The sequence below is a fragment of the Pteropus vampyrus genome, unplaced genomic scaffold, assembly GCF_000151845.1.
Source record: "Pteropus vampyrus isolate Shadow unplaced genomic scaffold, Pvam_2.0 Scaffold27, whole genome shotgun sequence".
In the NCBI taxonomy this organism is placed as follows: domain Eukaryota; kingdom Metazoa; phylum Chordata; class Mammalia; order Chiroptera; family Pteropodidae; genus Pteropus; species Pteropus vampyrus.
In genome coordinates, this window is record NW_011888808.1 from 1,806,765 (window position 1) to 1,826,862 (window position 20,098).

Below are 20,098 nucleotides of genomic sequence, written 5' to 3' on the forward strand. Positions count from 1 at the left end.
GAAAAGAGAAATACTATGTAAATAGTTAATGGGACCCACAAAAGAAAAAATGTTTTTTGTTGATTTAACCCTCTCTAAAAAATGGATGGCTTTTTATATAAGAATAAAGTAGCCCACTTTTTTAAAAAAATTGAAATTTATCTAGTCATATATTCATGGTTTGAAAGGGCCCTGAAATTTGGATAATTTTATTCATTTTAGAGATGAAGAAAGACTTGTCAATGTCACAAAAAATCACACTTAAAAACACTACAGAACTTAGGTGGTCAATGCAGAAGGTAAAAAAAGTCCCAGGCTAGCAATGTGACATTGAGAAGTCATGACCTAGAGAATGCCTGAATGGATGTTTATATGAGTAAGAAATGGGCAATATAAAAGGTCAACTGAAAAAGTCAAGATCATAAGGCCAATACAAAGAGAGTTCAATCCAGAAAACTGAAACTAACGTTTTAGATTTGGGAGCTGATGTTCACATCCACAGGACAAGCATCAATTGATCCAAGAGCAAGGGCTCAGTAGCATTTGTCCAGATTTTCAGTGATTTTGCCTCACAAAGTTGGCTATGGCTTAGCAAGTGTACATTACTCCTAATACAAGATCACGGTTTGTCCTTGAACTTTTAAAATTATCTTAAATTAAGAATAAATTTATTTGTTTATATAAATTGGAAAAAACAAATTATCTTTAAAAAAATCTAAAAATGGCTGATACAGCCATTAGCTTATGTATCGATTTTTGATTCTTTATGTTGTATTTTGAGTTTTCTGAATAACCTATAAATCAAAGAAACAGAGTGAGTGAAAAAAAGGAAAGTTTACTAAAGATTGCTACTGATAGATCATGTACTTTATACATAAGAGAGGTAACATTTAATCAGATATTTTAATCTATTAGTATAATATTAAATGGTATAGTATTTAATTTTCATTGCAGTTAGGTGACTTTATTTAGAGTGATTATTCAAGTAATTGTTCAATATGTTTTTCCAAATGTTTCTTTCAAATTCTTTTTCTTGTTATATTTATTATATGCCTCTTTGTAAACAACATTTAATGGACTATTTTTTCTTATTTATTTTGACAAAAGAAATCTTTTAATTTGAAAATTTAGGTGATTTTATTTTAACATAAATATTAATATGTACTTCTTTAAATTTACTTTTATTCCCTTTCTATTTCACCACTTTACTTAATTTATTTTTATTTCTTGATTAAAATTTTTTTCTGTGACTTCTACCTAGAAAATACAATTTTGCATATTAATTTTTTATCTTTTATTATTCCTATATATGTTCAAAGAAAAAAACTATATCTCAACAGTAGATATGAAATTTTGTCATTCTAATTTTAAGCTTTACAAACTTCACACAACTTTGTAGATAATTTTGGAATTATTATATTGGTTATAAATTTCACATTTTATTATGATTATATTTTAGTTTTAAATGTACAATTCTAGAATCTTTGAAGTTAGATCCTATATAAAAAGTTTTCTATTCCTCTTTGTTTTTATACTGTAAATGATAATATATCAGGAGAAAAATCACAATAATTTTTTGTGTGAATTATTTTAAAGAGAATAAACATTTTAATAACACAATTAAGGTAAAAAATGTTAAAGAAATAGGACTTTAAACCCCAACTTTTTTAGAATTAAGTATTTTTAATTCCAATTTCCATTAGCTTATTAGTTACATTGTCTTTTACAATTTTTATTAGTTGAATTAGAGATTATAGCATGCATTCTTGACACATTAAATCTATTACAAATTAGGAACCTATCTACTTCCCTCAAATTTAAGGAGTTACAGTATTTTAACACCTTACTTATAATCTATTAGTATGTCTGCTCATGTCTTTTGATCATTTTTAAATTGAATTTTTTTTTTTATTGTTGAGTTTTAAGTATTCTTTTTATATTCTAGATGCTAAACTTTTATTAGATATGTGATTTGGGTTTGCAAATACATTCTCCCACTTTCTGGTTTGTCTTATCTTCTTAACAGTCTTTCTTCAAGCAAATTTTTGGTTTTGGTCAAGTTTAATTTATTATTATTTTTTTTCTTTTGTAAATCACAATTTTGGTGTCAAGTCTAAAAAATCTCTACCTCGTACTAGATTCATTTTTTTCCTAAAAGTATTGTCTTTTTCCCCTTGCTATTTTAATTATCTGATTTTATTTCTGAATTTTTATTTTAAGGCATCTAGGTAAAGTTACCTTTGTAGTGAGTCACTTTATTTTTTTGTTGTTGTTGTTTTCCTCTATATTTCTTAAATATTTGACTTGACCTTTAACATCAGTATGAAAAATTTTCAAACATGATCTCTTCAATATTACTTCTTCCAAATTCTTTTCTTTAATATCTCTCTGAGAATTGAATAACTTGTATGTTAGACCTGTGTGTTCTATATGCCTTTCATATCTTTATTTATACTTTCTTTTTGCTTTTCCATGCTTCAACATGAATATTTTATTCTGACCTATTTTCTAATTCACTTATTTTCTCTTCAGCTATGTCTAATCTGTCAAGAATTGAGATCCCATATGCACTTGCTGTATTTTTAAAATCTAAATTTTTAAATATAATTTTTAACATTTTTCTTATCAATTGTACATTTATAATGTATGTAAAGAAAATAATTGGGCATGTGTGTGTCCATTTTTAACACAACTGAAAGAGGATTTGGCAAGCAAATTATTCCAGGTCTATATCATAAAATTCTATACTGCTTTTAAAATGGTGATGTAAGAAAATTCTTAAGTACACGAAGTGATAATCTTAACATATTGATAAAATAATAAAACGTATAACCTGTAAGTACTTTAAATATATAATTTTCATCAGATTTGTCTTATTCATATTTTCTAATTTTCTTTTGGACAATGAACATGAGAAAATTGTATTTAAAAAATGAGTCCTCCATTTATATATACATAAATATTTCCCCTGGGGGTATTTAAAACACATAAGCAATTATTATTCTAGCAAGCTACTAATGATTGTTACTCATACACAAATACGCAAGGCAATATTTCTTTGAATTATACTTACATCACAAGCTTCAAAATGAGTTAAAGTGATTTTGAATGATATCTTCATTCTGTTTTACCAAAGACAGTAAAAGGGACTATCTGACTCAGCTGGACCTAGAATATTTTTTTATCTTGAGATTCATCTGTCACAGACAGACTTTAAGGTGACTCTCATGGACTGCTTGACTTGGTGTAATCTCTTTTTCAAGTGAGTGTATCCTGTGTCTTGCTGCTGACCAATAGAATATGGCAAAAATTTTGACACATCACTCATCTGTTTCCTACCTGACTCACTACAGAATCACTTCTTACTTGTTTGGTGAAATAAATGTCCATACTACGAAAACTGATATGGCAAGAAAATGTGGGTGGAGTCTCAAACTCTGGGAATTTTGAAGAGCTGAAGAAGATTCTGAAGCTTTCAGGTCTACAGATGAAAGTAACAGAATGCTGCCAACAATCGTGTGAGCTTGGAAGGTGTCCCCAAGCCCCAGGCAAGGACATAGCCCCGATCGATACCTTGGTTATAGTCTTGGGAGACCTCTGCAAAGCCCCAGCTAAGCCATGAGCAGATATCTGATCTAAAGAAACTCTTACATAAGTAAGAGCTTTAAGCTGCTAAATTTGTGTAATTTGTTATACAGCTGAGAAGGCAAATGCACTTCTTCCATGTTCTCACTTGTTATATGTGCCTCAGCCACACTGGCCTTCTTTCGGAATTTCCATGCTCCTTTAACTAGCTATGATGATACATCCAGACTCATGTCCTATGTTCAAGCTCTTTTCTCTTTCTTTTACTTTCTCTTCTTTCTTAATACATACATACTCTTCACATTTTTGAAACTTAATCATCTTTTAGTACAAGTATCACTCAGTCGTGACTCATGTCACTCTCTCGGGCCCTACAAAATAGATGAACCAGTCTCTTCTCCCTAGTCTAGTCACAAAGCTTCATTATGACAGGAAAGTTCACTGTTTCTTCCTAATTTATTACAGGGCTACACACAAAACATCCAATATGATTTTATTGGTATGATGAATACATGCATGAATGAGTTAGATTTTGAATTACACTTGGGATCTGAAAAAAATTTATTTTCTATGATTTTCAAAAATATTTGGGAGTTAAAGCTTTATAAAATTATTTTACTGAGCACAAAAATAACACTGAGGGATTTCAAGAATTATACCTAAGAATAATAGAAATAGAGCTGCTTAGTTTGTTGTTGTTGCTGTTGTTGTTGTTTCTTGTTTGTTTTAATTCAAATGAGAGGAAGAGAACAATTAACTTACCTGGCCAGGCTTAGAATTTTCACAGACAACAATATCATATTCCCTGGCAAGTTCTGGCGGATTGTCATTGACATCCAGAACTCTAATCCCCACTGTGACATGGCTCAGCAAACCAGGATTGTCTGCAAAACACACAGGGATGTGTTTAGTATTTCCACACACACTTTAGAGGCTTAGTTTAAAACAAATCTCCTTAATACTGTAGCTTGTCACTAGCTCCATATGCTGTAGCAGGACTTTTGGCAAAAGACAACTTTATGAAGACACTCTTTGCTAAACTCATTAACTTACAGAAAAATGAAAAATGAACACCAAGACATGGCATGAATGCTAAAGTGATATTTTCATCATATCAAGGAAATTACATATTATTCAAGAACTCTAGTGGGAGAAAGTTGTCAGAATTCATTGTATGCTGTCAGAGTCTAAGGGATAAACAATTGGTGTCATCATTAATCTAAGACAAGCAGAAGAGCTGTTAAAAAATAAATCACATCATCTTTAAAAAGTTCAAGGTTTCAAATGTAAATAAACTTGGAGAAAATAAAAAGTAAAATTCTTCACATAAGGATCATTTTCTTCTTATGGGAGAATATATTTGGTGTGTGTGATGTCATGTCACACTGGGGGAAAATAAAGAATAATTTAAAATAGAATTTAGCATAGAATTCACACATAAATCTGGTAGATATAAAAATATTAGTTATTTCTTTAAAATATCTTAAACGCAATCTTCCCATTTTTCAGTAAGTTTATTAATTCTGAGATATAAAAAAAGGTAAGTGTTGGTTTATTTTGTATGTCAAAGCTATACATTCAGAATTCATAATGGGAAATTTAGATTTCTTTTTTTATTGCTGATTTTTCTGCCATTATCTTAAAAAAATCCAAAATTAAAACAATAGACTGATATATTAGAATGTGACTAGTAAAAAAGATAAGATCTACACAAATTTATTGATTTATCAAAGCAGAACATGAGATGGCAAATACTATGTTAGGAAAAAGTCATATAAATACATATACAGAAGATATTGAAAACAATAAGGAAATGAATGCATTAAAAAGAGCCATAAGTGGCTCAAAAAGAAATGAGAAAACTGAGTAGTGCTATAATTAAAATAAATTTTAGGTAAAAATAATATTTTCAAAGAGGAAAAATCAGGTTTATATTATTTTACTTAAAGAAACAGGTAATTTCATTCTTTTACACCTTTTCCACAGAAAACAGAGGAATAAGAAAATACTCTTCAACTGTTTTCTGTGCTCTGTAAAACTTTTATATCAGTACCAGACACTCCCACTCATCAAAGATATTAGGTATCAATAGCTTAAAAAAAAATAACAGCAAACTCACTCCACTGATGTGTATAATAATCTATCTTCATCAATTTAGTTCCAGAAATGCTTATTTAGTTTAATATTAAATGAAGGAAAAAAGACAAAAAGGGAAAGAAGGAAGAAAAAAATGAAGGAAGGAAATCTAGAAACAAATCTAAAAGTAAATGAGAGATCTATATGAGAATACTTAACTGAATTACATTAAAGAAGATCTAAGAAACTTGAGCTCTATCATCCAAGTGGTTGGAAGACAAAATATCATAAATAAAACTAGCCTCTCCAAACTAATGTGCATATTCAATACAATCTAATAGAAATCCAATGAGAATTATTTATAAAAATTGAAAGAGGATTCTAAGATTTATAAGTATAAAGATTATCCAAACTAGTATGAAGAAGCACAAAAAAAGGAATATTGGCTTTACCATTTATCAAGTCTTATTATTATTATATGGTATTAGGATCTAAGACAATGTCACAGTATCAATGGGATAGACAGAAACAAAAAAAGAAGCAATCAGAGATACACTAAATATAGAAATTTAATATATGATAATGGTGCTATTGAGAATCAATGAAGAAAGTACTAATTGATCAAGAAATGCATGTAGTAAAACTTGTTATCTACGTCATCATCTTTGCAAAATGGGCCATAGATTACACTTCACACAAAAATTCATTTGAAATAATTAAAGACTTAAATGGATAAGGGAAAACTACACATACTTTGGAAAAATATTAATATACACTATATTAAGTACATGAAAGATTTCAAAGTACAAACTGTACTAGTAGCAAAGGAAATTGATTAATTTGATTACATTCAAATGTGACATTTTTTTCAGTTCCTCCAACTATGACACGAAGAGAAAAAAAAAGTCTCAAATGAGTGAATGTGTTTCCTGACAAAGCATCTGTATCTATAATATATAATACAATGTACTAAATCAAAAAGAAAAAAGCACAATAGAAAAATGGGTAAAATTAATAACAAACATTTAACAGAATAGATAATATAAATGGCAAATAAACACATGAAAAAGTTATCAATATCATTAATATTTAAAGAAACGCAACTTAATCAAAATAAGTTACCATTTAACACCAATCATATTGATACAACGTTAAGTTTGACAAGATTTCTTCAAATGCTTATTTGAATATAAACCAATGGGAATGCATAAAATTTGAAGTAACCCACATATCTTTCCTTTTTTCCTTGCACAGTTATGTATTCTCATGTTCAAAATCTAGAAATTTCCCTGGCTTATACCTTTGGGTAAACTCTTGAACACATATGGTACCAGCACAACTAATAGAAACACCAATAGAAAAATGAAAATGTCCAACAGCTGAATAAATACAATAACAGTGATGTATTTATACCATTGAGAAAATAAGTGAATTTCAACATAGTCATAATGTCGACAATCTTAGAAATAAAATGTTGATAAAAATATTTTTTCAGAAATAGCTCAGAAGACTGTATTTCAGTATACTAAATTTTGTAAAGCTGAAAAACAAACATGCAAAACTAAATAATTTATTATGAAATAAATAATATACTATTGAGGATGCTCTCAATAACACTGCTTCTTAAGTATATTGATTTTTTCAAATTTGTTTAATATGCTTTACAATATCTTCTTTATAGTGAATGCTGAATAATGCTACATTAAATTTACAGGGAAAAAAGTTATACAAATAGATTAAATATACAGAAAAAAGTTATAAAAATATTGAATTAAAAAATTACAAAAGTATTGAATAATATTTTAACATACAGAAAAAGTTATAAAAACATCTTGAAAGTAATATGTTCTGTTAATACATCATTTATAATATTATCATTAATTAGTATTTTTGCCTATGCAGAATGAAAGCTAATGTGATGCCTATATATTATTATATTAAACAATTTTTTATTATAAAGATAACCATATGTATTGATTTAAAATTAGTTAAATGGTGATTTAAGTATTTGCTTATTTATTGTGATTCTCATTATTGAAAATATAAGGCACTACTACAGCTTTTCTACAAGCTAATATTGACAATTACTATTGACAATTGATTTTTTAATGATATATTAAAACTAAAAGAGAATACTTATTCTGAATTCTCATTCTGTAAATTACAAAAGTGATATGGACCCAGTTTAAATTACTCATCTTGGCAAAGTCCGGGTTATGATTAACTTCCTATCACCACTATATAACTATATCTCTTCTATTGCAAGTTTTATACATAATTTTTACTGTATTTTATATTTCAACCAGGTACTTGCTCATTTTTTTAAGAGCAGTCAAAAACAATCTGTTCTAGAAATCCGAGGCAAGAATAATTTTATTACCTCTAATCATTGGTATCAGCAGTTTTCATTGTTGCTGAGTAAATTGTTCTCCACTCCTTTTCTGAGCAGGCAGGTTTAAAAGCAACCTTAGAGTATCAGGAAAAAAAAGCTTTGTAGGGGATTCTGAAAAAACCATACCCTCAGGAACGATTAGAAAAAAAGAACAACTAAGTACCCGTTTTCGACCATCGCCACCTCACTGTCGCACCTCTGTCTTGCTCACGCTGTCTTCTGGCCTTGGAATGGCTTGGCACCCAGTTCATACTTGGATACAGGAAACTATAAACCCTTCTAGATGGAAATGCACTCTTTCCATGTGGATCTAATGTTATTTAAATCTCCAACATACAATTACTATTTCATCACTTCATGATTAAAAGCACAGCATTTGGGATCAGACAAACATCGATTTGTCTGTAGACTTACCACCATTATGTGTTCCTTGGGGAGGCTGAACTGAATCTAACCTTATGGTGGACATGAGTAATGATCTGTATGACATGCCCTATTGGGGCACTCACAGGAGGTGCTGATGAAGAGTTACGAAAACCAGAATGCCAGATAAAGTTTAATAATTACTGATACAAACTGAATTAATTGTTGTCTGTGTACTAAAAGTAGAATGATGTATAAAAATTGTAGCTTTAATTCCAGATAAGTAGAGCTGAAAACCCACCATAGCTTTGTAGCCACTTGTGGCCTACGTGCATGCATTCTAATATTTTCTGCTCAATAATAAACTTAGCGAAATCTATATTAGAGAATTGGCGCATTCCTTTGGCTTTCTATTTATCATTTCACACAGTCCTAGGGTTGGTATTTTACTTTTTGAATGTCAATCACTTTACCTATAAAATGTGAACGTATTCACATGTGTTAGAAGCATTTTGCTGTGGCAAAATCTGGACAATGTCCTTGAAGTTCTTAATGCAACATTGCTGTTATTGCTATTATTATCTTTATTTTTATTTTTATTTTTAGGAAATCAGTTTTTCAGTCCTTTAAACGGTAGAGTAAAAAAAATACAATGGATCAGACAAAATTTAGTATAAGCCCCTTTCCTGAACTCTTTTGGAACATAAACTTTGGAAAGTTATTTGTTATCTCTCTGCCTTAATTATTTAATCTGTAAGACAGAATAAGACTTATTTGACTTGCCAAACTGTATCTGTGTGAAACAATTAAGGAAGTTATGTAGGTTTACCAAACTGAGCCTTGGAGAGAGCAAGTATGCACATTTTAATCTGTTCTGAAAATAAAAACAAGACAGAAACCAAACAAAATCTATGTCACACTGATAATCTTATATGTGTAATTTCCCGAACAAACTCTACTGTATAAAAACCAACCATGTTTTATGTAATAGCAATGTAACAGGAACTCACATCAGCAGAGTGCCTCTGGAGAAAGTGATGCAGCAGAAGTGGTATTCTAGTGCGTACGCAAGCTTGATTTAGAGCGTTCTCTGTAACTTGAGGAACGGTCTGTTTTATCCGGTGAGTTCTTCTGAAAAGTCTGTTATGAGCATGCCGGTATGATGTGCTCTAGAGAACGCAGAGCAATGAAATACACCACCCTCTAGATTTCCCACCATCAATATACATGGAGAAAACAAACTATATATTAATATTTTTTCAATTTGTTTTTTGTGACTTAAGTTTTAATTTAATTTTACCCCAAAGCCCTTATTACATTATTATGTAACCTCCTAAAATTCTAAATCATGTTTATTAGTATATATACAAGTTTGCTATGGAATTCTATATGTTCGTAATCTAAATATTCATATTTTAATGTTCACATAGATTTATGTGAATTTTACTGTCTACAAAATGTAGAATGTGATTTCATTCTTTTACTTTGTGAAAATTTACTTAAAAGGAAACCTTCTATACTGCAACAGTAGTAAATTGCAGTGATTATGAATTTAATTGTGATTAATATAATCATATTTATAGTCTAAGTTTCATAAATGCTCATACTTATAAGAATGTGTTTATAAATTATGTTTTTGGTTTGTGTTTCTCTGATTTCTATAAAAAAGATTACACAGGCAAATATTTACAAACCAAAACAGTCCACATCCATGTGAACTGTTATGGACTGTTGTTAGAACGTTTTAAACAATTGGCTTATATTTTGTTTATTAACAAATATGTTTCCACCATTGCCTTAAATAAATATATAAAGATAAGTTTTGCAAATAAATGATCAAATGAAACAAATTTTCCACACAGAACATTTATTTTGAAATGAAGATAGTTTTTCCAATTTTACATGTGCTTCAAAATCTTATGTATAAAACTTGTGTTTTAATTTTTAGGCCAAAAAATGGGTAAAATAATTAATAAATAATATAAACTCTTTACTATTTACCATCACAACCTATTTGCTCAAAATCAATTAAATTAAAAAACATGTCCTCATAAGCCATTATTGTAAATATTAGTGGAAAGTTTATTTGGCATAGATAAAAATTGAAAACAAGCCATATTTCCACAAACTGATTTATAAATAAAATGTGATATACATACATACAAGAGAATGATAAATAGTTATTACCTGTTGAAATTATGGTATGGGAAAATATTAAAAGCATATGCTACTCAAAAATTACCAGTCAAAAGAATCTACATATCTACCTTTTATTTTGTTATATCTAGAAAAGGCAAAATTGTAGGCTCACAAATCAGACCAATAGTTTCTAGGATTTAGAAGTGGGAGAAAAAAATTATTTTAAACACGACATTCTGAGTTGATAAAATTATGCTCTATCATGATAATGGTGATGGTATCGCGATCAGATGCATTTACAAAACCCATAAATATTTTCACTTAACAAATGGTGATTTTATTATGTTAATTATTCCTTTATAAACTTAACTCTTAAACAAAACAGTAATGTAGTCTAAAATTATTAATTTGTAGCCAGGACATAGTATCACTCAGTTTACAAATTAAAAGTTTTATAAATAATGACATTCGATTTTCAAAATAAAATTAAAATATTATGAAAATAAAGCTTTATTTAACAAATATTTGTATATAATTTAAAAAAATCACGAATCATGTATAATGGACAAAAATTCACAAAATATTTAGAGATAAATTTTACAAAATATGTATAACATTTCTACATAAAAACTACAATATACTGTTGAGAGAAATCAAGGAATAATTAAATAAAAGGAGAGTATATACCATACTCATGAATTGGAAGATTGACCTTGTTGAAACGTCAATTCTCCCCAAAATAATATATAGATTTCAATCCAATGCCAATTTAAATCTCAGTAGCTTTTCTAAAAATAGAAATTGGCAAGTTGTTTCTAAACTTTATAAGAAAATGCAAACAAATCAAGAATTCTAAGTCAATTGTGAAAAAGATCATCATGGCTGTATATCTTTTGCTACCTGATTTCAAAATTTTCTATAAATTTACATTAATCAAGATAATGTGCCACTGGCATAGTATAAACAAATAGTCAATTAAACAAATAGTATACATGATCAATTGATTTTTGACAAATTTGCCAGAACAATTTGAACAGGAAAAAGAAAGCTTTACAGCAAATGCATATCTATATGGGAAAATAACCCACTCCCATCCCTATCTACTGAAACACAGACAATAACTCTAGATTGGGGTTAAACCTAAACTTAGAATCTAAAAACACAAAGCAATTAGAAGAAAATATTCACAATCTGGGTAGGTAAAGATTTTATAGACAAGACAGGCATCACTCATTATAAATTAAAAATTGATAGTTTTAACTTATGATAATTAAAAATGTCCTTCAAAAAATACAGTAAGTAAACAAAACAGCAAACCTCAGAACTGGAATATCTATATAGATATAGATAGATATAGATGTAGAGGTATATTTCAAAGAATTTATGTCCAAATTTGTAAAAATTTACAATATTAATTATAAGAAATTAAACAAAGTGAGCAAATGAGATCATAGAGGAATATATACACATAACCAATATAGATATTGAAAAGGTGTTTAGCATCTTTTGTCATTAAAGTTATGTAAATTAAAATCACAATGTAATTCTACTATACTCCCAAATGAATGGCTAAAATTAGAAAGATTATCAGCTTTAGCTGATGAAATTACAGCAACCAGAATTCTCACAGTTTGATAAAATTTTACAACTACATTGGAAAATCAGTATGACTGTTTCTCATAGTTAAACACACACCTATCTTGTGATAGAAACAGGCAACTGGTAAGTATTTATTCAGAAAAAAGAAAACACGTATCCACACAAATGCTTGTGTATAAATATTTATAGCAGCTTTACAAATAACAGCCGTTAAACAGGAAACAAATCAAATGCCCATCAACAGGGAAATGGATAAATTATGATATATTCATAATGGAATATTATTTATAAATAATATAAAATAAACTACTGTTACTGAGAATACAGATGAATCTAAACATTTTATATTATTCAAAAGCATCTCAAAGTGTACATATATTGTATGCCTCAATTTATATATATTTTGTGATTCCATTTATATGAAATTTTAGAAGTTCAAAAAGTTATGATGAAATAAGTCACAATATTGTTACCTATGAGGGGTGAAGAGTAAAGGGATTGACAGTAAAGGAGAATCTATCTGAGGCTGTAGAAATGTCCTAGAACTTGATAGGAATGTGGTTACACAGGGAGTATAGAATTGTAAAACCCACTGCAATGTAAAAAAGATCTGTACATTTCAGAAGTTATCCATTAAAATATCACTCAAGGAGAATAAAATATCACTCAAGGAGAATAAAATGTTAATGCATTCTTGAGAGGATATTATTATTTATTGTCATATAGTCAATTGTGAGCCTCAACTAAATTCTACATGAAATATGTTATAAATAAGAGAGTGAGTTTAATTAATGTATTTTAACAACGACTCAATTGTAATTTTTTTCTAGATGACTTTTATTTAGGTGCTAGAAGGTTTTATAATTATATATAAAATTTATGTCCAGTTTTTTCATCTGTATGCTACTTTCTAATGGTTTCGAAAATGTAATTTTCTCTAAGCTCCCTGAAGATATACCAAGTAATGACTCCTATTAATTTAGCATATATTTTAGCCATATTTATGATAATGATAGGAGCTGACATTTATTTCATCACCATGTACCAGATACTTCATTTAATCCTCACTGAAATCCTTTGTTACAGATAAGAATATATGTGATAGTTTTGTTAAATAACTTGACCAAATTATAAACAAAAGCAGAATTTAAATAGAGCCTGTCTTACTTCTTATTCTTACATATCATATATCACTGACTACTAAGGTAATATAAGGACTTTACAGATAATATCATAATAATTAGATATAAAAGCTAAAATGCCAGAACAGTCAACATTTATTAAAAAAAATCTCTTAATGTGTTTAGATTCATATATAAGAACTAAAGCAAAAGCAGAAGATATTCCTTACTTTTACCCTTTGTTTGGCAGGCTACATATGTGAGTGTGTTCACACATTATAGGTGTCATGTTTTATAACCTTGATTTATTTGGGAGTATTTTATCTTACTTAAAAGAGAACTGCATGGTGTTGGTTACGATTTAAAGAAAACATTCTGGTGATTCTCTAGATAATAGATTAAAGGGTTAAATACAAAAAACTATTTGGGAAGCTATTTTATGTAATACTCCAGATGGAGGTGATGGCTGTTCAGACAGTGGTTGGAGTAATGGAAATGGTATGAAGTGGTTGCCTTATGGATATTTTTTAAGGTATAGTTTATATAAGTTTCTGATAAATTAGATGTGGAGCTTGAGAGAACGAGAGGAGTCAAATATGACATGAGCAATTGGAAGACTATAGCCACCATTACTGTGATGGATAAGATTTCTGGAAAAGCAGATTTATAGAGATATTGAATTTTGAGGAAAAGATTTACTTGGAACATTTTGAGTTTGAGATCTCTAAGAGAAGATATTAAGGTGCCTAATATGCATGCAATAGGATTGAATAAGCAGGCATCTGCAGATTAAAATTTGAGAGTTATCTCTATGTCGATGTTATAGAAATATATTTGACTTAATGAAAGTACTTGGACAATTACTCCAGACAGGTATGAGGTCTGAAAACCGGGATATCATACAATTCCATGATCAGAGAAATGGAGAGAAATTAAGAAGTACATGAGATGGGAGAACCAGTGGGGGATAAAAAGAATCTAGAAAATGCTGTGTTTTTAAGCCAAAGAAAGAATCTGTTTCTTGAAGGAATTGTCGATTGTGCCAAATGTTGTTGCTTTGTTGAGCAAATGGTGGAATGAAAAGTATGTGTTAGATTGTGCAATATGAAGGACAAAAGTAATTTTGGTGAAGTGATGAAGACAAGAGTTTCTTTAGTGTGGATTTTAAAGAGCATGAGAATAAGGAGTGCAGACTGTTAATATAGTGATGTGTCACATGATGACGATTCAGGAAATGAGGAACCACATATACAATAGTCGTGCTATAAGATTATTATGGAGCTGAAATTTTCTATTGTCTAGTAACATCTTAGCTCTCCTAACATCTTAGCACAATGCATTACACAAACACCATTGTGTTATAATTGCCTACAGTATTTGGTACAGTAACATGCTGTACAGGTTCATAGCCTAAGAGCTTTAGGGGAACAGAATTTGTCACTCCAAAATATGTCTATTTGACATAAGGATTATTTTAAACTGGTTAATTTTAAGAAACAACAGATAAAGCAGAAGCTTTAAAAACCAAGCAGATGTTAATCCTTTGTGAAAGACATTACATTTGTAAGGGAAACCTCTGTAAGGGTGTCTCCCTTGCAGTACCGAGAAAGGGAGAAGGTGATAACCTTATTTCTAGAAACCCTTACCAGTGCAGAAGACAGTTACCGAAACCTCCATGACAACCTTACCCTCCTTTACTGTGCTTTATCTGGTAACCTCTCACAGCTGACTCCCCTCATCCCCATCATGTTTTTTTGTCTTTCAGCTGAAAATGGTATTTTAGGTGGTGGCTATAGCCATTTTGGTGAGTTAATCAGTTTTCTTAGGTCTCTCTCATGTATATAGGAGGTGTATATGTTATTAAATTTCTGTTTGTTTTTCTCTTATTAATCTTTCATTACAGGAATGTCTCAGCCCAGAACCCAGAAGGGTTAAGGAAAAATTATTTTTCCTCCCCTACAGAGAAACAGGTTATACCATATAGCCTAGGTGTGTAATGAGCTATACCATCCAAGTTTGTGTAAGTGCACTCTATGATGCTCACATAACAACAAAATCGCCTATCGACACATTTCTTAAAATATATCCTCATCATTAAGCTGTGCATGACTGTATAGGTAACACTTTTGAGGTGTTTTTAGAAAAAGGAAATAAAATAATAGAGTTGTATCAGGAGGGAAACACTAGATCAAGGTAAGTTTTCAGTTTTTGTTTGCTTGAGTTAATTTTATTTTCGAATAGGAAATAAAGCCTATTTATGAGGACAGGAAATGCTATATTGCACAGGGGAAAATAAAGATATAGGAAAGAAGAAAAATAATTGACAATGCAATGTTTCAGAGGGAACAAGGAAAGACAGGATGCAGAGCGTACATAGGGAGGTGGTTATAAACATGGTTGGAAAATTTATTCACAACTTGAAGGAAGCTAGATTTATGGGGACTAATGTCCATAGTACTATTTAGGTTGGTAGATATGATGGCAGGAATCCATGGAAATCCTTTTCTGATTGCTCTTAATTTATAAGTCATTAGAGAAGCAAGATTATCTGATGCATGTAAGGATATTGGAAGGGATATCGAATAATTGAGAAGGAAAATTATAAAATAAATATCTAGTAGTCATATATATATAACTTCTTTAATTATTCAAGTTTTTTTTTCTTTTGAATGAATACATTTGTTTTAATTCTTCTAGAATTTGATAGAGGTAGACATAATGCAATTCGTAAGCCCTCAAATGTTTCGACATGTTATGTAATCAACAACAGAATAATAGAATGTAGTAGATATTGCAATTGCCTCACCAAACTCCTCCCATGTGTAGAACTCAAGAGGTTTAAATGGAATTGATTGCAAATGAAAATAAAAATATGGGCCTTGATTGTCCCAAGTCAATGTGGAGAACCTATACCTCTTGCCATAATAATTAATCCAATTATGGGTGTATTTCTTGTATTAAATATAAATTTTAAAGAAAGTAAATGGAGATTAGTCAAAAAGTGACTTAATTGGAGCAATGTTTTTAATAATTTTTCAAAATGACAATTTATTTCACTCTGGATGTGAAAGAACATGTTCCAAATTTAAGGTGGCATTCATCCTGTTAATATATTACAAGTTAACCTAGAACTGTTGCTTGTTACTAGCAACACTAAAGCAAAAGATGAAATTTAAAAAATGCAGAAAATAAAAAAATCATAGAGAAATGGAGATAGAGATCTGATCAAAATAAGTCCGAAGCCTAATTTACCTATGAACGTTACATGTACATGGGCCAAAAAGTTTCTTGTAAAATTTAGAACAATTTGAATTATTTTTGAATATTATCTAGTAATCTGTTACATGACAATAGGTAACTAATGCACTGATTCATACATGTATAAAGGGATATGCCAGAAAAGTATTTTAATACTTTTGTTCATTGGTTAAAGCAATACCAATTTATTTGTATGCTATTTCTTATGTTTCTCATGGAAAAAGGGCCAATTAGGATGCTTTTGCCTGCTAATATAAACACATCTGTGGAAGACCAATTTCATATATCAAAATAAGCCATCAACTACAGCAAAACAAAATACTGTATTGAAGCTGAAGGAATTTAAAACCACCCACTCTACAGTAATAGGATTTTGTATCATTAGACACAGCTGCTAACAAAAATTAATTTCGAGTTAAAAGGCAACAACGAATGAGTTCATAAAATCTAAATTTATTTTCCATCAGCTGAAGTTAATAGTTGGACCAGATTTGAAATTTGTGGATCCTAATTTTTGAATATGTCTGTATAAGGGTTGAGAAAAAAAGATTTAATAAATAAAGAACATGTAAACATCACTGTTTGGACTGAGTTGTATATAATCTGTATGGAGAAAAAAATGAAACAGAGAGCTAAGGCAAATATTCATATCGAAATAATGACATGCAGTTGTTTAATATATGAGCTCTGGTGACAGTAGAATCTTTTAGACTCGTAAGATGAATAAGTAAAATAGCTTCTCCTGATTTTGGCTCCCTTGAAACTATAACTGGCATGCAAGCCATGATATAATCTCATTGCACTGTATTGATTAGGTGGACTGCATTCTCAAGTTTAGTGCACACAACAGGAAGAAATAGGATATTTTAGGAAAAATGGGAAATATATAGTGTGGTGACCACAGAATTGTGGAGTGAGTGATAAATTTGTTGGGCAATTAGGTGTTTGGAGAAATAAGAGGCAAAGCATATTCATGTATTTAACGAAGTTTTATTAACCAAGTTCCATGTGTTAGGAAAATTACTAAGTATTTAGAAATACTATGATAACCAAAGATAAAATAGATCTGATTCCCAGACCTAATATTTTCACAATCTAATGAAGCTAAATAACATCGTAATAAAATGTAAGAGGTATTATTTTTAAGACTAATAAGTGATAAATGATATATGTCAGGTATACATGAAGTTACAGGACAGACGAGAAGGAGCTGTAAAATTCGAATGAAAATTTGAGAAAGATTTCACAGATGTTGTGAGATTTGAAATAGTACTTAAAAGGAAATAGCTGTTCGTAAAGTGGAACAAAATGAGCATTGAAAGGATTACAAAATTATTGAAGCAACATGGCCTGTTTGAGGATCTGTGACTAAAAGGTGATATATGTTTTTCAGAAGATTAAGCTGAGAACAGAAAGGGCCAAGTCTTACAAAAAAAAAAAAACAAACAAACCATTAAAGTCCTTTGTGGAGTTCATTTCTTAGGCACTTGGGACATTTTGCAAGTGAGTGTGTGTGTGTGCGTGCGCAGGTGCTCACGTCCATGTGCATGTGTGCTTGTACATGCCCATAAAATTGATACTAAGTACTGCTATGACATAAATCACACTGTGATTAGAAACAATGTTTTTAAATTTAATTTACGTTAGAGTCACGCAATTTGTGGTTCTTAAACTTTGATGTGCATGAGAATCACCTAGAGGGCTTGATAAAACCTAGAAGACTGGGTCACAACCTGTTTCTAGTTTTGGGGTGCTAAGATATTTGGTCAAACATTATTCTATGCATTTCTGTGAGGGTGTTTTGAATAAGATTAATATTACTGATAAATTGAATAGAGCAGACTATTCTTTGTAATGTGAATGGGCAAAGAAAACATGCAAATGACAAATAAGCATATGAAAAGATGTTCCACATATATACCATCAGGGAAATACAAGTTAAAACAACAAAATACCACTATATATCTATCACAATGGTCCTTATTAAAGCCCCCCTGTCATCAGCAACACTGACAACACCAAATGCTGACGTGCGTATGGAGTAGCATGAACTCTCATTCATCGCTGGTGGGAATAAAAGATGGCACCACCACTTTGCAAGACTGTCAAGTTTTTACAAAACTAAACAAATTCTTCCCATATGATCCAGCAATTGTACCCCTGGGCACAAAAGACTAAAAACTTCTTTCCACACAAAATCCATTACATGGATGTTTATTGCAGCTTTATTCATCACTGTCAAAACTCAGAAGCTACTAAGATGTCCTTCAGGAAGTAAATAAATAAATAAACTGTGACACATTCAGACAAGGAGATAATATTGAGTGCTAAAAATAATTGCATTCTCAAGCCATGAAAAGACAGGGGAACTGAGCTCTCAAGCCATAAAAAACATGGGGAAACTTAAATGCATGTTACTAAGTGAAAGAAGCCAATCAGAAAGGGCTACATACTGTGTGTTTCCAACTATGTGATCTTCTGGAAAAGGCAAAACTATGGAACCAATAAAAAGGTCATTGGCTTCCAGGGGTTAGGGTAGAGAGAGGTAAATAGGCAGAACATAGGGGATTTTCAGCACAGTGAAAATACTCTGCATGGTGCTATGATGATGAATATATGTCTTTATATATTTATCCAAACCCAATGAATACTAAGTTAACACTAAGTTAAACTATAGACTTTGGGTGATTATGATGTGTCCATGTATTTTACTGATGGGGGGGTGTTGTTAGTGGAGGACGCTAAGCACGTGTAGGTACAGAGGGTATATGGGAAATCTCTGTACCTTCCTCTCAATTGTGCTGAGAACCTAAAGCTGCTCTAATATAGAAAGCTTTTTTAAAAAAATCTGGTCTGAAAAAAATTATCAACTACATTTCCAAAAGAGACTATACTAGAAAAGACAGATAACGTGATTGATGTTGAGGTTAACACTTAACAAACAAATGTACATGGAAGAACCCCCAACAATATTTAATGGGCACTTAGGTCAAGTAATTGGTGCATGAATGTACACTTTTCTAAACACAGTCTCAAAATATGGCCATAAAATCTTAACTAGAGCTCATTCTTCCAATATACCTGTTTATGATTAGAATTAAATTACATTTTAGTATTGCTCATTGAGGTGTCTCTAAAGTTTTTTTATTACTATCTATAAAATTCAGAATATTATAATTTACTGTACTCTTTTACTTAGTAGATATGTATTAACTGATTTTTTAGATGAAGTGCTAACAAATAGTAAAAAAAAATCTTGGTAAGTATATATTTAAGGCATTCCTTTAATAAAACTGGGCATTTCCTTCAGTAATGATTACACATAATATAATTTTCATGCTATACATGAACTCATAATCATAAATTAGTTTCTACTCAGTACCAATATTATGTGGACTGAGGAGAGATTTAGAACAATCTAAAGTATAGTTTCTGATCAAAACACCTCTAGAGTTGAACTTGAAGATATTTTAAAATGAGTTTCTATAGTTTCTGACAAATATCATTCTCCTCAGGGATTCTTCCCTTCTATATTCTATACTTGGAGCCTGTTCCAAAAGAATGACACAATCTTTTCTGGCTCTTT

The 20,098-nt window shown here is 30.2% G+C and overlaps 1 protein-coding gene across 3 annotated transcripts in view; it reads right to left on the minus strand.

The window, feature by feature from the left end:
* CDH18 (cadherin 18) overlaps positions 1-20,098 on the minus strand; it is a 272,418-nt gene that overhangs the window by 32,848 nt on the left and 219,472 nt on the right. For all 3 annotated transcript variants that reach the window (XM_011356437.1, XM_023528488.1, XM_023528487.1), the window contains one exon: positions 4,327-4,448. In XM_011356437.1, coding sequence (XP_011354739.1) covers positions 4,327-4,448 — 122 coding nt within the window. The remainder of the gene's footprint in view (positions 1-4,326; positions 4,449-20,098) is intronic.